Source organism: Mustela nigripes, chromosome 4, assembly GCF_022355385.1.
Source record: "Mustela nigripes isolate SB6536 chromosome 4, MUSNIG.SB6536, whole genome shotgun sequence".
NCBI lineage: Eukaryota > Metazoa > Chordata > Mammalia > Carnivora > Mustelidae > Mustela > Mustela nigripes.
Window position 1 is genome coordinate 80,495,020 of NC_081560.1, and position 15,606 is coordinate 80,510,625.

The window sequence follows — 15,606 nt, forward strand, 5'->3', positions numbered from 1 at the left end:
GGGCAAGGGCGCCTTGATCTAAGATCATGGCCAGAAGTGAAACCAGGAGTTGGACGCTCAAATGACTGAGCCCCTGAGATGCCACTCTCTTCTGAAAACCTCTTTTGACAAATCCTCCTCACCATACTACCATTTTCGTGCTTCTGTTCACAAATCATAAAACTGTTATACATGGAGCGTTAAAAAAGTAGATATTCGTTAATATGCTAAGTAGCGATCAACCCAGATTTTTTCGTGAGTCGTCCCGAATACAAACATGACTGATTTCAACTGCCGGTAGTTTTAAGCAGTGGACTCCCCAGTGTTCGTGAGTAGTGCATCACCTGGAGGCCTTGTTGCCCTGCAGATCGCTCAGCCTTTCCCCGGGTGTTTCTGACTGAGTTGATTTGGGGTTGGAGCCTGAGAGCCCACATTTAAAAATTTCAGTGGATCCTGCTGCTGCTTATCCAAGGCCCGTACTTCGAGAAACCATTGTTGTAAAATGTTGAAATTTTCAGAATATTTTCAGCTGCGATAAATGGGGACATCATTCATAGTTGGTGTCCTCTTTACATTCATCTTCTTAATGAAAGTTGTTTGTTTTAATGTGCCCCTTTCCTTATTCAAGTCACTAGGGCTCAGGAACAGACAATGGAGTGTCAGTTTTTCAATGTGGTAAAATCCAGGGTTGAATCCACAGCTGAATCCTAGTTACCATTTTCATTATTTATTAAATAACCATTGCCATCAAGGCTGATGTGTTAGGTTCAGAATTCCTTTCGCTCTCTGATTCCTATTTTCCTTATAACTCTTCTCTCTCCTTTCTTACACTCTGCAAGTGCTACACACACACACACACACCCTTTCTTTTAGAAAAGAGTATGATTTATGCTTCAAATTTTAGACCTGAAACACTATTGTTTGGTTATATATTCAGTTTCTTTGTGGATAACTATTATTTATGGCTTTCATTTGAAAAAAATCCAGTGATTGGTTTTCAAGTACTTTTGTCTGTGACCAATTTTATAGTTGGCATCACGGTCTAATATGTGCACATATAAACACATATAGTCCTATCTGAAACGAGCTTCACAAAATAGCTCTTCATTTTAATATACAGAGTGTACTTTTTAAATATTTTTAAAATATGTTTTCACTTAGGGATTCCTGGGTGGCTCAGTTGGTGAAATGTCTGCTTTCAGCTAAGTCAGGATCCCAGGGTTCTGGGATCGAGTCCCACTGCAGGCTCCGTTCTCAGCAGGGAGCCCGCTTCCTCTTCTGCCTGCTGCTTCCCCTGCTTGTGCTCTCTCTCTGACAAAGTCTTAGGTTTTGTTTTTGTTTTTTTTTTAAATAAAGTATGTTTCACTTAAATAATTTGGTCATAACCAAGTTTAATGTTTCATTTAAAGGATAATTTGGTTTATAAGTACCTATGAAATTGATTTCATTACCTGATGGTGGGTTGGATTTTCAGCTTTGGAAGACACTGATTTTTTTGTTTTTTGTTTTTCATTTAAGGCCATATTGTTCGTATCAATGTCGAAATATTTCCAATGTTGCAGTTTCCCTAGGAAAAAATAAACACATGAGCATACACACACATATACATGTGTGTCCTAATATCTCAGGATATTAATGTGCTACTTGGTCATTTACATGCTCAGGGCTGTATGGACAGCTGGACACAGTTTGTTGTAAGCCTGATGACTTTATGTTGTTGGCACTGTCTTCTAGCTGTCTTGGGAAATTTTCTGGTTGTCCAGTTACGTCTTTTCTCTTGTTTATCACTTGTATCGCTGTAATGTGCTGCCAGAAGGAGTCAAATGTGATTTGTTTTTCAGTTTGGTTTTGATGAGATTACCTTTGGAATTTGAAAATAGTCTCCAACACTGAGTTGAAAATATAAACCGCAGTTAATTAAAAAAAAGGGGGGGCAGGTTTAAAACAGCTGTATTTGAACTGGGGAAAAAAATTAGTGTAATTAGCCAAAACAACAACAACAAAAAGGTTACAGAGCTGCATTTTGCATCAATGAATGGAATTCTCAGTTTCCTGCGAGGGAAGGCCAATAAGGTGGTTCAGTATCAACAGCCTAGTTTGAATAGGTAGATAATGAATTCTCAACCTTAAACTTTTGTGGGCTTTTCTTGAATCATTATTGATTGGACCTGACTCCCCACCTCAGGAGACAAAATGGTTGCAGTTAGGATTTAATTGTGCTTAATTACAAAAGATCTTTTTTTGTTAATATACTTTATTTTTAAAACAAAAATTGGTACAACTGGAAAGCCTGCAAAAATCAAGGGAACAGGATATAAAATAATCCTTCATTGCTATCTTTTTGCAGTCATGTTTACCACAAGTTGTCAAATGAAGAATTACCCTCAACCGCATTGTAAGAATTGAGTAGCATAGTGAAATTTATATTGGGGGATAATCTTAATTTGATTCTATTTAATGGAATTTGTCCTGTTCTGTAAGGTTCTTTGTAGTAAGTGCTGCATATGAAAAAGCTCTGGTCCCCTCAGGAGGATCCACAGTGACTCTAGCATTGAAGAAACGAGGAGAGAAGTTAGATTTTAATGTGAATAGTATGAAGATAATACTAATTCTGAGTCCTGAATATAATTTGTGTATCTGATATCATCATGGTACTATATATTTTTTCATTGTGGTTTCTTTTTTTATTCTGATGTATTTAATATATAACGTTGGTTTCAGATGTAAAACACAATTACTGGTATTTCTGAATATTGTAAAACAAGTACCACATTAAGTCTAGAGGTCATCATGGTCGTGTATTTTTAAATATTCTTGCAGATGGTTTTTTGAAGACCACACATTTGTCAAATGAAGACAGCAATATGAGACTGTTATCTCAAGTTGTAATATTCTTTTTATTGTCTATCTTTTTGGATACAGCCCGAAAAAAATGAGAGTGAACCAGGCAGCCAGAGGATAAAACCTGTTTTTATTGATGATGCTAATTTTGGACGACAGATCTCCTATCAGCATGCCGCAGTCCATATTCCCACGGACATCTATGAGGGCTGTAAGTAATAAAATTTAAACAGCTGTTGGAATACCATGCGGTTGTCTGTCTTCTCTGTCTCCAAACTGGGGAAGAAAAAGGAACAAATGGGATACTGTCTTGTTTCCATGTCATTGAAGAGTCTGTGGTCAACTCTCTATAAAAGAAGAAATCTGATTTTCACAAGTAGTTTATGTTCATATAGCCTCACTATGTGAATATTTGTAGGAGAGTCTGCATCCATTGGGGATGTCCTCCTATTAATGAGTAAAAAATTCTGACTTCCCAATTGCCATCGAAACTGAAAATTAATAGATTTTTTAAAAAAAATCAAAATTACATAGCACAAGTACACACAAATACACATATACAAACTATAAACGGAGAGAGTGATACATTTTAGACTATGCAGTTTTAAATCCCGTCTTACCCTAGGATATAGTTGAAAAATACATGCATCTCAAAACATTGTGGACTCCAGTGAAGTTGGGGAAAGATGAAAAGTCGAGAACCACTGAGCGGAAGACTTGCTTGAGAAGGCTTCCCTCAGTGAGGGGAATAAGTTACTTAGGAAAATAGAGGGCAGGGAGCTTGTGTCAGTAGAGTCTCAGAGATAACCGATATATTAGTGGGCATAGAGCCTGAGAATCTGACTAGGATAACCTATTTATAAGGAGTACCTGAGACCCCGAAAGCAGGGGCTTTGTTCAGTCATAGCCCTGGTCTCCCATGTTCACCCTTCTCTGACCAGTTTCTACTCTCCCTGCTTGTCTAAGTAATTAGTAAGAAGAAAGGACCATTTGAGATTTTTTAAAGTGTGCTTCTTACATTCCTCTTAATTAGAGAGGCAGTAGAATGAATTGGGTATCTATAACTTCCTGGGTTCTGGAGCCAGATGGCCTGAGTTCAAAGCTAAATTTTTGCAGGGTTGTTTTTGTTTTTTTTTGTTGTTGTTGTTTGTTTGTTTGTTTTTTTAGATTTTTATTTACTTGAGAGACCGCACAAGGGCAGGGGGCATGCAGACAGAGAAGGCAGGGACAGACTCCCTGCTGAGCAGGGAGCCTGAAGTAGGGCTAGATCCCTGGACCCCAGGATCACGACCTGAACTAAAGGTAGACGATTAAGCTACTGAACCACCCAAGTGCCCTTTTGAAATATTTTTTCCTTTCTTTTCTTTTTTAAATATTTTATTTATTTGACACAGAGAGAAAGAGAGAGAGAGAGAGAATGCATACACCCAGAAGCTTGGGGAGCAGCAGGCAGAGGGAGAGGGAGAAGCAAGTTCCCTGCTGAACAGGGAGTCCAATGTGAGACTTGATCCCAGGTCTGAGCCCAAGGCAGATGTTTAATGGACTGAGCCATCCAGGCACCCCTGCAGTATTTTTTTTCTTGAGCAAATGCTATAAATTTCTGTGCAAGCATTTTCTCACCTGTAAAATGGGAATAAGATAACTAACCTAAAAGATGAGTGAGGATAAAGGAGGTTAATATACTTGTTTTCCAGCCTGGTAGTAGGTGCTATTTAAATGTTTGTTGCTCCTATTAATTATAATTCAAATTTATTAAAGCACAGGAGACTAAGTATAGGGACTAAGAATATAAATTATCATTTATACTTTGGACTCACTGTGAGATTGTTTAAAAGGGAATTTGAGGAGTGCCTGGGTGGCTCAGTGGGTTAAGTCTCTGCCTTCAGCTCAGGTCATGATCTCAGGGTCTTGGGATCGAGCCCCACTTTGGGCTCTCTGCTCGGCAAGGAGCCTGCTTCCCCCTCTCTCTCTGCCTGCCTCTCTGCCTACTTGTGATCTCTCTCCCTCTGTCAAATAAATAAATACAATCTTTTTTTTTTTAAGGGAATTTGAAATGTATGTGTGATTCTTCTCATAACAAATTTCCTCTTGATCAAATTACTGTATTTATTCTGTTTTTAATTTTGAAAAAGTACACAATGTTTTCTTCCTATCAGTTCTTTTAAGGTTTTAAGTGTAAGACTTTTCTCTTGATAAAAAAAGAAACAAAATGATGTATATAGGTAGTTTCTGTTGTTACATGAGAATTAAACATAATTAGACTTCTTTACTGTTAATTCTAGATCCATTTAGGAATTACCTGGGATTTAGGTTCAGATTTTTTTTTTAAACTTTGATCATTGTGTACTTTTTAAAAAGCATTATCTTGATATTTGCCATTGCATTTTGTAATTGTTACAACTATTCAGACAATACTGAGCTATATGATGGTTTCTAATTTTTAAAAAATTTTATTGGCCTTCATTTCAGATTTTTTTATCCATTGTTTGTTGGGTATGCCAACAAAATAATCTTATTGATTTAAGGTATTATCTTCCTGTTGAATTCATATGAGAAGAACACACTGGCTAGATATGGAAGTTTTGAGTCAAAATAATTTTTTGTCCATACTCTACGGATTTCCTGGCACGGGGTTTTATTTTGGGTGGAGGGAGGGTGTGGTTCTGTATTACTATGTTGAAGAAATTGAGGCCAACTTCAATGTTTTCAGTTTGGTAGAAAGCTGTTCTTATTGTGCTTCTGTTTTGTTGTCTCATGTTTGGAGATTTATTTTTTCCTTACTCCTGAAAATCAGTAGCATTACCAAAAAGATACTCAAGTCATTTTTTTTTTTTTGTAATAATCTATGGAACATTTTGTTAAAATATATATTTGCATGGAAAAATATGTAAAAAGAAATTAAAACAAGAACCACTATGACTGAAATAAATAGGGCATGAATTGAGCCCTACCTACTTAACCCCTTATGTTCTGGAGAGGAGGTCTGTCCAGTATCTGTAGGCTCGATGGATTCTCTGAGTAAGTCCATAGATTGTTTGTTGTGCTAGAAGAAAAGAAAAATAACAAGGTCAACTGTATTGAGGTTTTAATCTGCTTGCGTGTGAATGTGGAGGTTTGGGGAAGTTGGGAGGGATGTTTTGAAGAGCTTTGTCTCCATGCTGATTCTTCCCACGTTGGATAGGGTTGAAAGAAATAGTGGGCCACAGCACTGTTCCTTGATGGACATGGATGGCCTTCACTGGTGAAACTTAGCAGAAGGGCTTGAGCCTACTTACTAATGCTTCTCTAAGGCCAGTAGCTTACTTCCTGGTCTAGATGGCACATGAGACACCATTTCAGACCAGTATGGTATACAGATTCTGTTACCTCCCTGACCCACTCAGCCCAGTTCCCTCCCTTCAGTTACACAGAATAATGAGGCTCCCTGTACTTTCTCTAGTTCACATTCCTATAGAGCAGTAAATCTATTTTCCTCTCTGTAGAAAAATTTCCTTGTGGTTCAGGCAATCTATGAGGGGTTGTCAAGAAATTCTGAAAATTTTCATTAGAATTTCCCTCTCTAAAAAGCATATACCATAATGGCAAATTTTAATATAGCACACATATTTAACATAGAAAATTAAAATCTCCAGCAGTGGTACCTCCTGAAGCTAATGACTATTTGTCATGATTAACAGGTAGGGGCCACAGTCCTATAGAGTAAATGCAGCAGCTAATTGTCCAAGTAAGATTTTTTATACTGCTTTTCAACTTGCTTTTTTCCTCAACTTAGAGATTCTTGGTAAGGCATTAGAAGGATGAAAATAGGAGAAAGATTTCTCCTCAGTAATAGATTACCCAGAAAAAATAAAGTGACTGTGCTTAGTTTCTCAATGACATATTGGAGAAATAAATGAAAAAAGAGATTTCTCATTTTTTCCATAGATAGTTAGTGCCTAATTTACCAGTCTAGTAAGTTACCTTGTGTGTACATTTTGTGAACAACAGGGTCAGAAGAGTCCACAATTCCACTGGTCTGGTTAGTTAAGGACACCATTTTTTCTGAATTTGTAGTTGTTTGACTCCACGCCAACCTTTTTAATATAGTATCTTTAAATATAGTATCTCCTTTATTTACTATAACATTGTTAAAGTAATTTTGAAGAACGGAAAACTGAAGCACTCTTCAAGGAAAAGCCATATTATTAATAAGAGATGGGGTCCAACTTCAAAAAAGTCTAATTCCAGTCTTTATATTTTCAATCACTATAGTAAATGAAATTCTTGATTATTTTACTTTTGAGTTAATTTTAACTCAGCGTTATTTGGGAGACGGAATTGTCCACTGGGCTTAGTAAGGTAATGTGTTCTACATGAGAATCTTTATTTTCTTACTCTTTTTATCCCCCCTCTTTGATTTCTTGTTTCTGTTGTTGTTGAAATCACATTCATAGTTAGTCTTCCTCTGGTATATACTGGAAGAGACATAAAAATGGACACAAAGTGAATCGAAACATAATTTTTAAAAATAACACTGTGACACAGTATACATAGGTTTAGGGTGTTTTTTTGTTGTTGTTAGTATGTTGCAAAAGTTTTGAATTCTATAAATGTTTTTCTTTGCAGTTTAAACTGTGCACATATATGCTGAAGACTTAATAGTCTCAGAGAATAAAAAATACTTTGATTTAGAAAATGAGATAAAACATTTAAATAGGTGTTTTTAGAAGTCTGAGATATACTTGGGAACGTGTCTTAATTAAAAAAAAAGAAAAGACTCTGTCTTGGATTATTTATTTAGTCTCATTTATCTTATATTGGCTTCTCCCCCTTTGTTGAAATCTCATCAGTGAGACTCTGACCTTGCCTGGCCTCTACTCTTTTAAAATTCATATTCCATGTTATGGACCGTGGGAGTAAATGACACAGGAGTAAAATCAGAAATGTCAACAAGATCTTGAAATTTAATAATTACTGGTATTCTTCATGCGGTTCATTGGAATATATCAGATTTACAGGATTGCTCTAGGTTTCTGAATTTAATAAATGTGAAAGCTTACTTTAATTGAAGGCTTAACTGAAGGAAACAGCCTCTTCTTTCACTAAGATAGTTATGTGACTGACTTTATTCTCGTAAGGAATGTCCTGTTCTAATTTCTTAGAGGCAATTACTTTTTAAAGTCCCAAGAATTGCATGTGATTATCTTTGCTCATTGATATATTTACAGTTTTAGAGTAGTACATTTAATTAGAACCATATCTGAAAGTGTTCATTTTTTATAATTTCGCTGGTTGGTACTTTTATTTTCAAAGGCTTTCAAGCCATAATTAATTTTCAGATCCAATTTATCTGTTGGACTGTAAAAAAAAACACATAGAAACTAGTAAAAGAAGGACTGAATATTCAGACCATTTGGTTTCAGTTACAGAACTTTATTTTTTAAATTTCTTTAGATCGAAGTATAGGAAATGTCTTCATAGAATGCTCTATAGTCCTCTATCAATAGAAATTTTTATTTATAGAATAATTATAGTTCCAAAAGAATCTTCAGTAACAAGGGAAATAATAATTCCAAATTGCATAACATTTTCAGGTACTCAATACTTTTGTCCTTACACATTGTAATGTAAGCAAGACAATTATTTCCATTTTAGAAATGGAAAAAATGAACTTTTATCAAAAGGGAGTACTCATTTTGATAAAGGGAGACAATTATCAGGAGTTGTATTGTCTTTTTTTTTAATTAATTGTATTGTCTTTTAAAGTCTCCTTTGCTTTACTAACAATACTTACGAATTGAACTTACAAATAAAATCAATTTTAATTAATAAACTGATTAGCTAATAAAATTAATATTAATGATTAAAATTAGTAATTAAAATGACTAATATTGCCATTGCAATTTATCTTGATGTTGATTTATTTTGTCTTTATAGCCACAATATCTCAAATGATATCAGTAAAAAGAATGGAGTAAAAACCTACCCTGCCTTTGCTGACAATTGTATAGCTAGCTTTTCGATCTTTATAAATTTTAACAACAAATCTCTTGCAAGAGATGGACATCATTTAATTGTAGAGTGCTAATTAATAGTTTATGTTTGTTTTAAACAACTCATTTTATTATTCTAATAAAGAATAATATGGGTAATAATCTCTTTTATAGTTTTAGAAAGTTAATATTTTAAATGATTGGCATGCTCCAAATAAGGCTGTCTGACTTGACAGTTCCAACAACTGTAAAGATAGATGTAAACTATCTTAAAAAAAATATATATATATGTAGATATATATATATATATATATATATATCTATATATATATATAATTTGGTGCTCTTGGGGCAAAAGGCTGGATTTACATCTGTAATTTTTTTTCAACAAATTAGAGTACATGTGAAAAAATTTCACTAGATTGATGTTACTTTATAGTATTGCTTCACCAAATATATTTGGTAAGAAGAAACTTTACATCCTATTGGTAAAATACTCACTTACAGTGTATAGTCTTAGTTTTTAAATTGTAGTTAACTTAGAAATAAAGTTTGTCTCATATGTCTTTTCTTTAATGAACTGAAATTAAAGAGTAAAATTGTGAGTTCTTGGATAATAAGCGATTTGAAGGAAACACAGCCATGGGAAACAGGATTATTTGGTGTAACTTAGAATTATTAATATGAATAAGGCAGATTACTTGGGATGTAACTGGTTTGGTTATAACCGAAGTAGATTTTTAAAAGTTAACAAAAAAGAGTTATCAATTGTAGAGCTAAAATGTTTTTTCACATAGTGTTTGGTTTTGAAATATGCATTTTCTTCTATTGACTATAATGATTATTGGTACATTTTAATTTCATTCATCTCATGAGAGTGTATCTTTCATTTGTATTTGGTGTATTTAAGAAATATTTTGAATTATTTATGAGATAGCTCAGAAAAAAACCCAAAATCTCTAGACAAAAATCAGAGTTGTGCTCTGCTCTCAAAATACTGAATAATATAGATTGCTTTTATATGTGCTAAGAAAAATAACACTTTTATAATATAGCAGTATTACATTTGGGTAAAATGTTATTAACTATCTAGTATTAGTGTAGAAATCTAAGAAAGTTCATGATAAGATAACCTGGACCTCAGGGGTTTTTTTTATGAACTGTGATATTACTGAGTTACCTCCAAAGCAGGCAATGATTAAGTGAAAGTTCACTAATTTGAGATTAATTTCAGGTATGTTCAATGTGTATCATGAGGAGAAAAATTATAACATGTTCTCCTTATTTTGCCTGTAGTGGGTGGGAGTGGAACATAAAATGAGCAAATAAACAATAGAATGGGCTACATGATAGAATAAGAAATGTTCTTTTTAAAAGTAGGCAAGGCGTATAGGTACTTCCTGGGTTAGGAGTAGGGAGCAGATATTTTAAAATAAAGGGAATCCCTTGTGGATAAGGCAGCAAAGGTCTTTGTCATATACAGCCCAATGGATAATTGCTTAGACTTTGATTTTTACTGATACTGTTAGAGTTCAGTCTACTTTAACAAAATACCATAGACTGAGTGGCTTAAACAGTAGATACTCTTTCTTATGGTTCTGGAAGGTGTGAAGTCCAAGATGAAGGTGCTCGTGGATTTGGTTCCTGTTGAGGGTTCTCTATCCGGTTTGCAGATGGCCACCATCTTGCTGTATGCTCGAATGACCTCTTTGTACACTTGGAGAGAGCGAGCACGTGAGCTCTGATCTCTCTTCCTCTTCTTGGGAAGACCCTAATCTTGCTTTGGAGGTTCTATCTTCATAAACTCCTTTATCTCTGATGACTTCTCAAAGGCCCTACTTCTAATGCTATCACGTGGGGATTCCACCTAGGAATTTTGGGAGGACACAAACATAGGAGCTGTGTGGAAGTAATGATGGTAAAATGAGCTGATACGGTTGGGCCCCGAATCTTGCAGGATTGGTAGCCTTCTAAAAGAGGTTTGTATATGTACTCACACAGAGGAAAGGTCATGTGAAGGCATAAGAAGGCAGCTGTCTACGAGCCTGAAAAGAATGCTCTCATAGGAATTCAAAAAGGCAGGCACCTTGATCTTTGATTTCTCAGCCCTAGAACTGTGAGAAAATAAATTTCTTTAAGCCACCCAGTCAATGGTATTTTGTTATGGTAGTCCGGGCTGACTAAAACCCAAATTTACTTCCTGAGAAAAAAATGCTGTAGTCTTAAACTTGTGTTTTAAAAGAATAAAAACAAGCTATGAGAAAGTTCAGTTGGGTATTTCATACTTTGTACTAAAATATAATAGTTGAGAAATACTCATCTGTTATATTTGGGTTTATACCCACCCTTTTTGCATTCTGATTCAGAATCACAATTTCTGTGCTTCCTCTTTAAGCACTTGTGCCCTGGAAACCAATTAATGTTCACCAAACTGAACAAATGAGTAGACTTGACTGAAACGGCAATAAACTTGCAATTCTAACCTTCTATAGTAATGATCAGATCGATCATTTTCCTGGAGAATTACCTAAGTTACTGAGTGGATATGTAGGCTTTGCAGATGTAGAGATTGAAATTTATAGTTCCTGAAGTGTGGTTTTGTCTCATTTTTGTTTTGTCACATTTAAAAGCGGGCAGAAGACTATTCCAACAACCCGATTGTCTAGGCCTTCAATTGATCATGGTGCCCAGTGTCCAGAATGGTGCTGACAAATTGTTTACTGTTTTGTGCAGATATGATTGTTCTATGCACACTACAAATTGATTACATTTTGGAACACTCCATACCTGGTTTAATTTGCGAAGTCCCTTGATTGAAACTTGAGGGATATTTTAACCCATTATGATATTTAGAATTACAAAAATCTGTAGCTCGCTTTAAAAAGTTGTAAATTAGGGGCGCCTGGGTGGCTCACTGGGTTAAGCCTCTGCCTTCAGCTCAGGTCATGATCCCAGGGTCCTGGGATCGAGCCCCACATCGGACTCTCTGCTCAGCAGAGAACCTGTTTCCCTTCCTCTCTCTGCCTACTTGTGATCTCTGTCTGTCAAATAAATAAAATCTTAAAAAAAAAAAAAAGTTGTAAATTAGCTCTTGAGAGAGCTACTGTTGAAGGTTCACTCAACTCTTTTATGTAAACGTATATAATGGTGGTTGCTTCTATCTTTTGTATCACCTGCCATATTACTGTCAATGACTCACTATTTCTAGCAATTTTTATGGCATGTTCTAAACAAAATTTAAGTCATTTTACCCAATGTTTTCCATTTTATATGACCATGTCACATTAACATCTCACAAGTATGTATTTCATTTATTACACTTAACCTCTTTACTCGGAAGATCTTCTACTAATGACAGGTGGGCACAATAATTTTCATAAAATTTATAACTAACTTTATGTTCTATAGGAATTACTTTCTTGTGTACACATGGTTTGTTGTGACAATGTAACTTTATTTTGTTAGCCTCCTAAACTTTTCTAGTCAGTGACTGTGAATAAAAGGGACTTTCCTTGGGACTTTATAATAATAAAGTGGCCTTGGTCACTTGAAGTCCTAAAAACAGTTTAAAAAGTTTCAACTCAGAAATCAAAATGTGCATTCCCATGTAATAGTCAAAATTCCCAGTTTGACTTGGTATTTATTAACTCTTCTCCCCTGTTCTAGATGAGAGCTAATGGAAGCCTACAGTAGAAAAGGGGCCAAGGGGGTGAGCATTTCCTAGCCATTCTCTGAATTTTACCCCCACCAGGTAGAAGCAAGGAGAGGAAGGGAAGGTAGAAGATCCTTGTTGCTGGGCTGGGTGGCTTTAGGCCAGAGCTGGGTAGAAGATGGGTCTTACAGGTAATTTTAACTTTTTCTTTTGAGGAGCGATTTATGGGTTATTGAGACATTTCTTGCTGGGTTCTTCTCTTCTCTAGTTCCTTTGACTCAACAGACACCTCTTTATATGGTGAAAACTTAATGCTAGTTAACTCCATAGCCCTGGGTGGCATTTTAGAATGGCCTCCTAGGAACCATGGGAACTATAGGACAATGGTAACATCTACATGCTTCATGCCCATCTTAGCAGATGCTACCAAAATCAGACAAAATTGGGGCATAAAATGTGGCATCGTTCATAATGTTTTACTGTATCTTTTTATACTAGATTTCATTACATAATTTTTCTCTTCATGTTACATATTTGGCCAAATGGAAATTCTCCGGTTAGGAGCTCCATGAAAAATGTTTTCTAAGTCAAGAGTACTTAGAAAGGTGTTTAGAAATTTTTGTCAACATACATGGTTAATTTTGGTACTGAACTAAATGTAAACCTCATCTAATCAGGCTGACATCCATGTTTAGATCATATAAATCTCAGCTCTTGGTCTAGTATGCATATAACTCACTAAGGAATATCCTAGATCTTCACTTGTTTTCAGAGTTGATATTTCTGTTTTCTTCTGAAGGAAGAGATAAAATATTATACAGCATGTTTATTAAATGTCCTTAATTTCTTTTATTTCTCATACCTTACTGGGAACTGTGTGAAAAAGAAAATACTCTGATTTTTTTTTTTTTTAGTTTATTTTTTAACAAGAATAAGAATTTGTAAAAGGTCCAGTAACTGCTACACTTTTGCTTACAGTTGAGTGGGAAGAATAAATAAAAATGAACTGTTTTTTTGTTTCTCTAAAGAAATTTGAGAGGGAACATGGAGGCACAGTATAAAAGGATGTGTGTACAATGCAATTCCTTTGTAAATTTGATAGCTGGAAATCAGAAGTGTACTTGGCTAGCTTTCTATGATGCATATAACAAGTGACAGGCCATTCAAAGGTTGAAGAAGAGAGATAATGAAATCTTAAATTAGAATAGCTTTCCAAACAGACTGACAGTACTGTTCACAGCAAATTAAAAAGGGATTGACAATTGGAGAGAAAACGGAGGCCTGGAATTTGAGATGAGAATTTTTAATCATCTGGCATTTTGCTTCTTGTATAAAATCTTAGCAGATTTCTCCCTAGAGATAAAAAGGCATTTAAAAGATCTTTCAAAGTCCTATTTAAAAAGAAAGACTTTGAGTGGACTAAAGATTCCAGCACTATTTTATCTCAAGATAGATCATATTTTAAAAGTTCAGGGACTGTGAGCTACGCAAGTATTGAAATTGAATTTAGTCAGTACTTTCAGTAGAGCAAACGAAGTTCTATTTTATTTAACTTAATGAATAATATGTGACCCTTTAAAAAAATAGTGCTTAAGGTATATAGCATTGGAAAGATAGAGTGATATAGGCCTTGCTGGTTATTTCATTCCTGTGTAAAAGTGGTTTTTCTTTCTTGTCAATGATTGTAAGTGGAAGTTGGGAGAAGTTCTTTATTAGCTCCCATGGACACTGGGGCCCTTTCTTGTCTCCTCTTCCCTGGGTCTGGAACATGCCAGAAGAAATGTTCCATATCTACTCTTCCAAGTCTGTGAAGACCCATTGTTGTTTCTGTACTTTCTTGGTGATCATTGCCAGTAATGTGGAAATGATCAGCAGTTATCAGGCCACTTAGGATAGAGACAATAAGACTCCAGGAGAATTACACAAATAGTGGAAGGCTTTATTTTTTATTTTTATTTTTATTTTTTTTGTAATTTTTTTTAAAAGATTTTATTTATTTATTTGACAGAGAGAAATCACAAGTAGATGGAGAGGCAGGCAGAGAGAGAGAGAGAGAGGGAAGCAGGCTCCCTGCTGAGCAGAGAGCCCGATGTGGGACTCGATCCCAGGACCCTGAGATCATGACCTGAGCCGAAGGCAGCGGCTTAACCCACTGAGCCACCCAGGCGCCCCTGGAAGGCTTTATTTTTTAAAGAAAGTAATATTGTATTCAGTGGTATCTGCATTTTTTTTTTTTCATTTTGTTTTAAAGATTTGAGAGAGAGTGAGAGAGTGCTTGTTTGGGAGGAGGGGCAGAGACAGAGGGAGAGAGAAGCAATAAGTAGACTCCCTGCTCAGAGTGGAGCATGGCTTTGATCGCATGACACTGGGATCATGACCTGAGCCAAATTAAGAGTCAGTCGTTAAGCCAACTGAGCCACCCAGGCGCCCCTAAATGGTATTTTTTAATTCTTAAAATGACTTCTCTATTTAATTTTTTATCTCTTCTGATTGGAGGGCATCCTTAACCCATCGAAGAACATCCTTACTCCAGAATAATTTAATTTTTAGACCTTCTTTGCTTATCAGCTGCACCGCAAGCTAAGAAACAACTGACAAGAAAAAGTGGTGTTTGATAATTTTTCAGCACACGCATGCCATCTTTTTCCATTTCTAATGGAAAAGTTAATGGAAAAAATCTTTTCTCTTCTGTATTTTTGTCATTTATTGTTTGAAGTTTTTGTATCATTAAATTTAAAATAACATTTTTTCATAAAATGGTTTTCTTGGGGCATCTGACTTGGTTGAGCATCTGCCTTTGGCTCAGGTCAGAATCTCCAAGTCCTGGGATAGAACCTGTATCAGGCTCCCTGCTCAGTGGAGCCCTTGCTTCTCCTTCTGCCTCTCCCCTCCCCCTGCTGGTGTGTGTGTGCATTGCCTTTCTGGCTCAAAGAAGTAAAATCTTTAAAAAAAAACCAAATGCTTACTTTCTAAATGTGAACTTTTAAGCAATTATTTTGCATATGTGTTATTTCTGGTATTTTGACCTAAAAATTCCTTTTTTATAATTAGCTTCAAAACCAGTTTTCTAGTCTAGGGAATAAAAAATAAAATAATTACCATATTAAAAAGCAGTCAATTTTTTCATCACATTTAATTCAAAAGGATTGATAGCTGTTTGAA

General features: G+C 35.4%; 1 protein-coding gene across 2 annotated transcripts in view; it reads left to right on the top strand.

Moving 5' to 3' along the window:
- CACNA2D1 (calcium voltage-gated channel auxiliary subunit alpha2delta 1) overlaps positions 1–15,606 on the top strand; it is a 501,786-nt gene that overhangs the window by 325,973 nt on the left and 160,207 nt on the right. For both annotated transcript variants that reach the window (XM_059396947.1, XM_059396946.1), the window contains exon 6: positions 2,902–3,031. In XM_059396947.1, the coding sequence (XP_059252930.1) occupies positions 2,902–3,031 (130 nt within the window). The remainder of the gene's footprint in view (positions 1–2,901; positions 3,032–15,606) is intronic.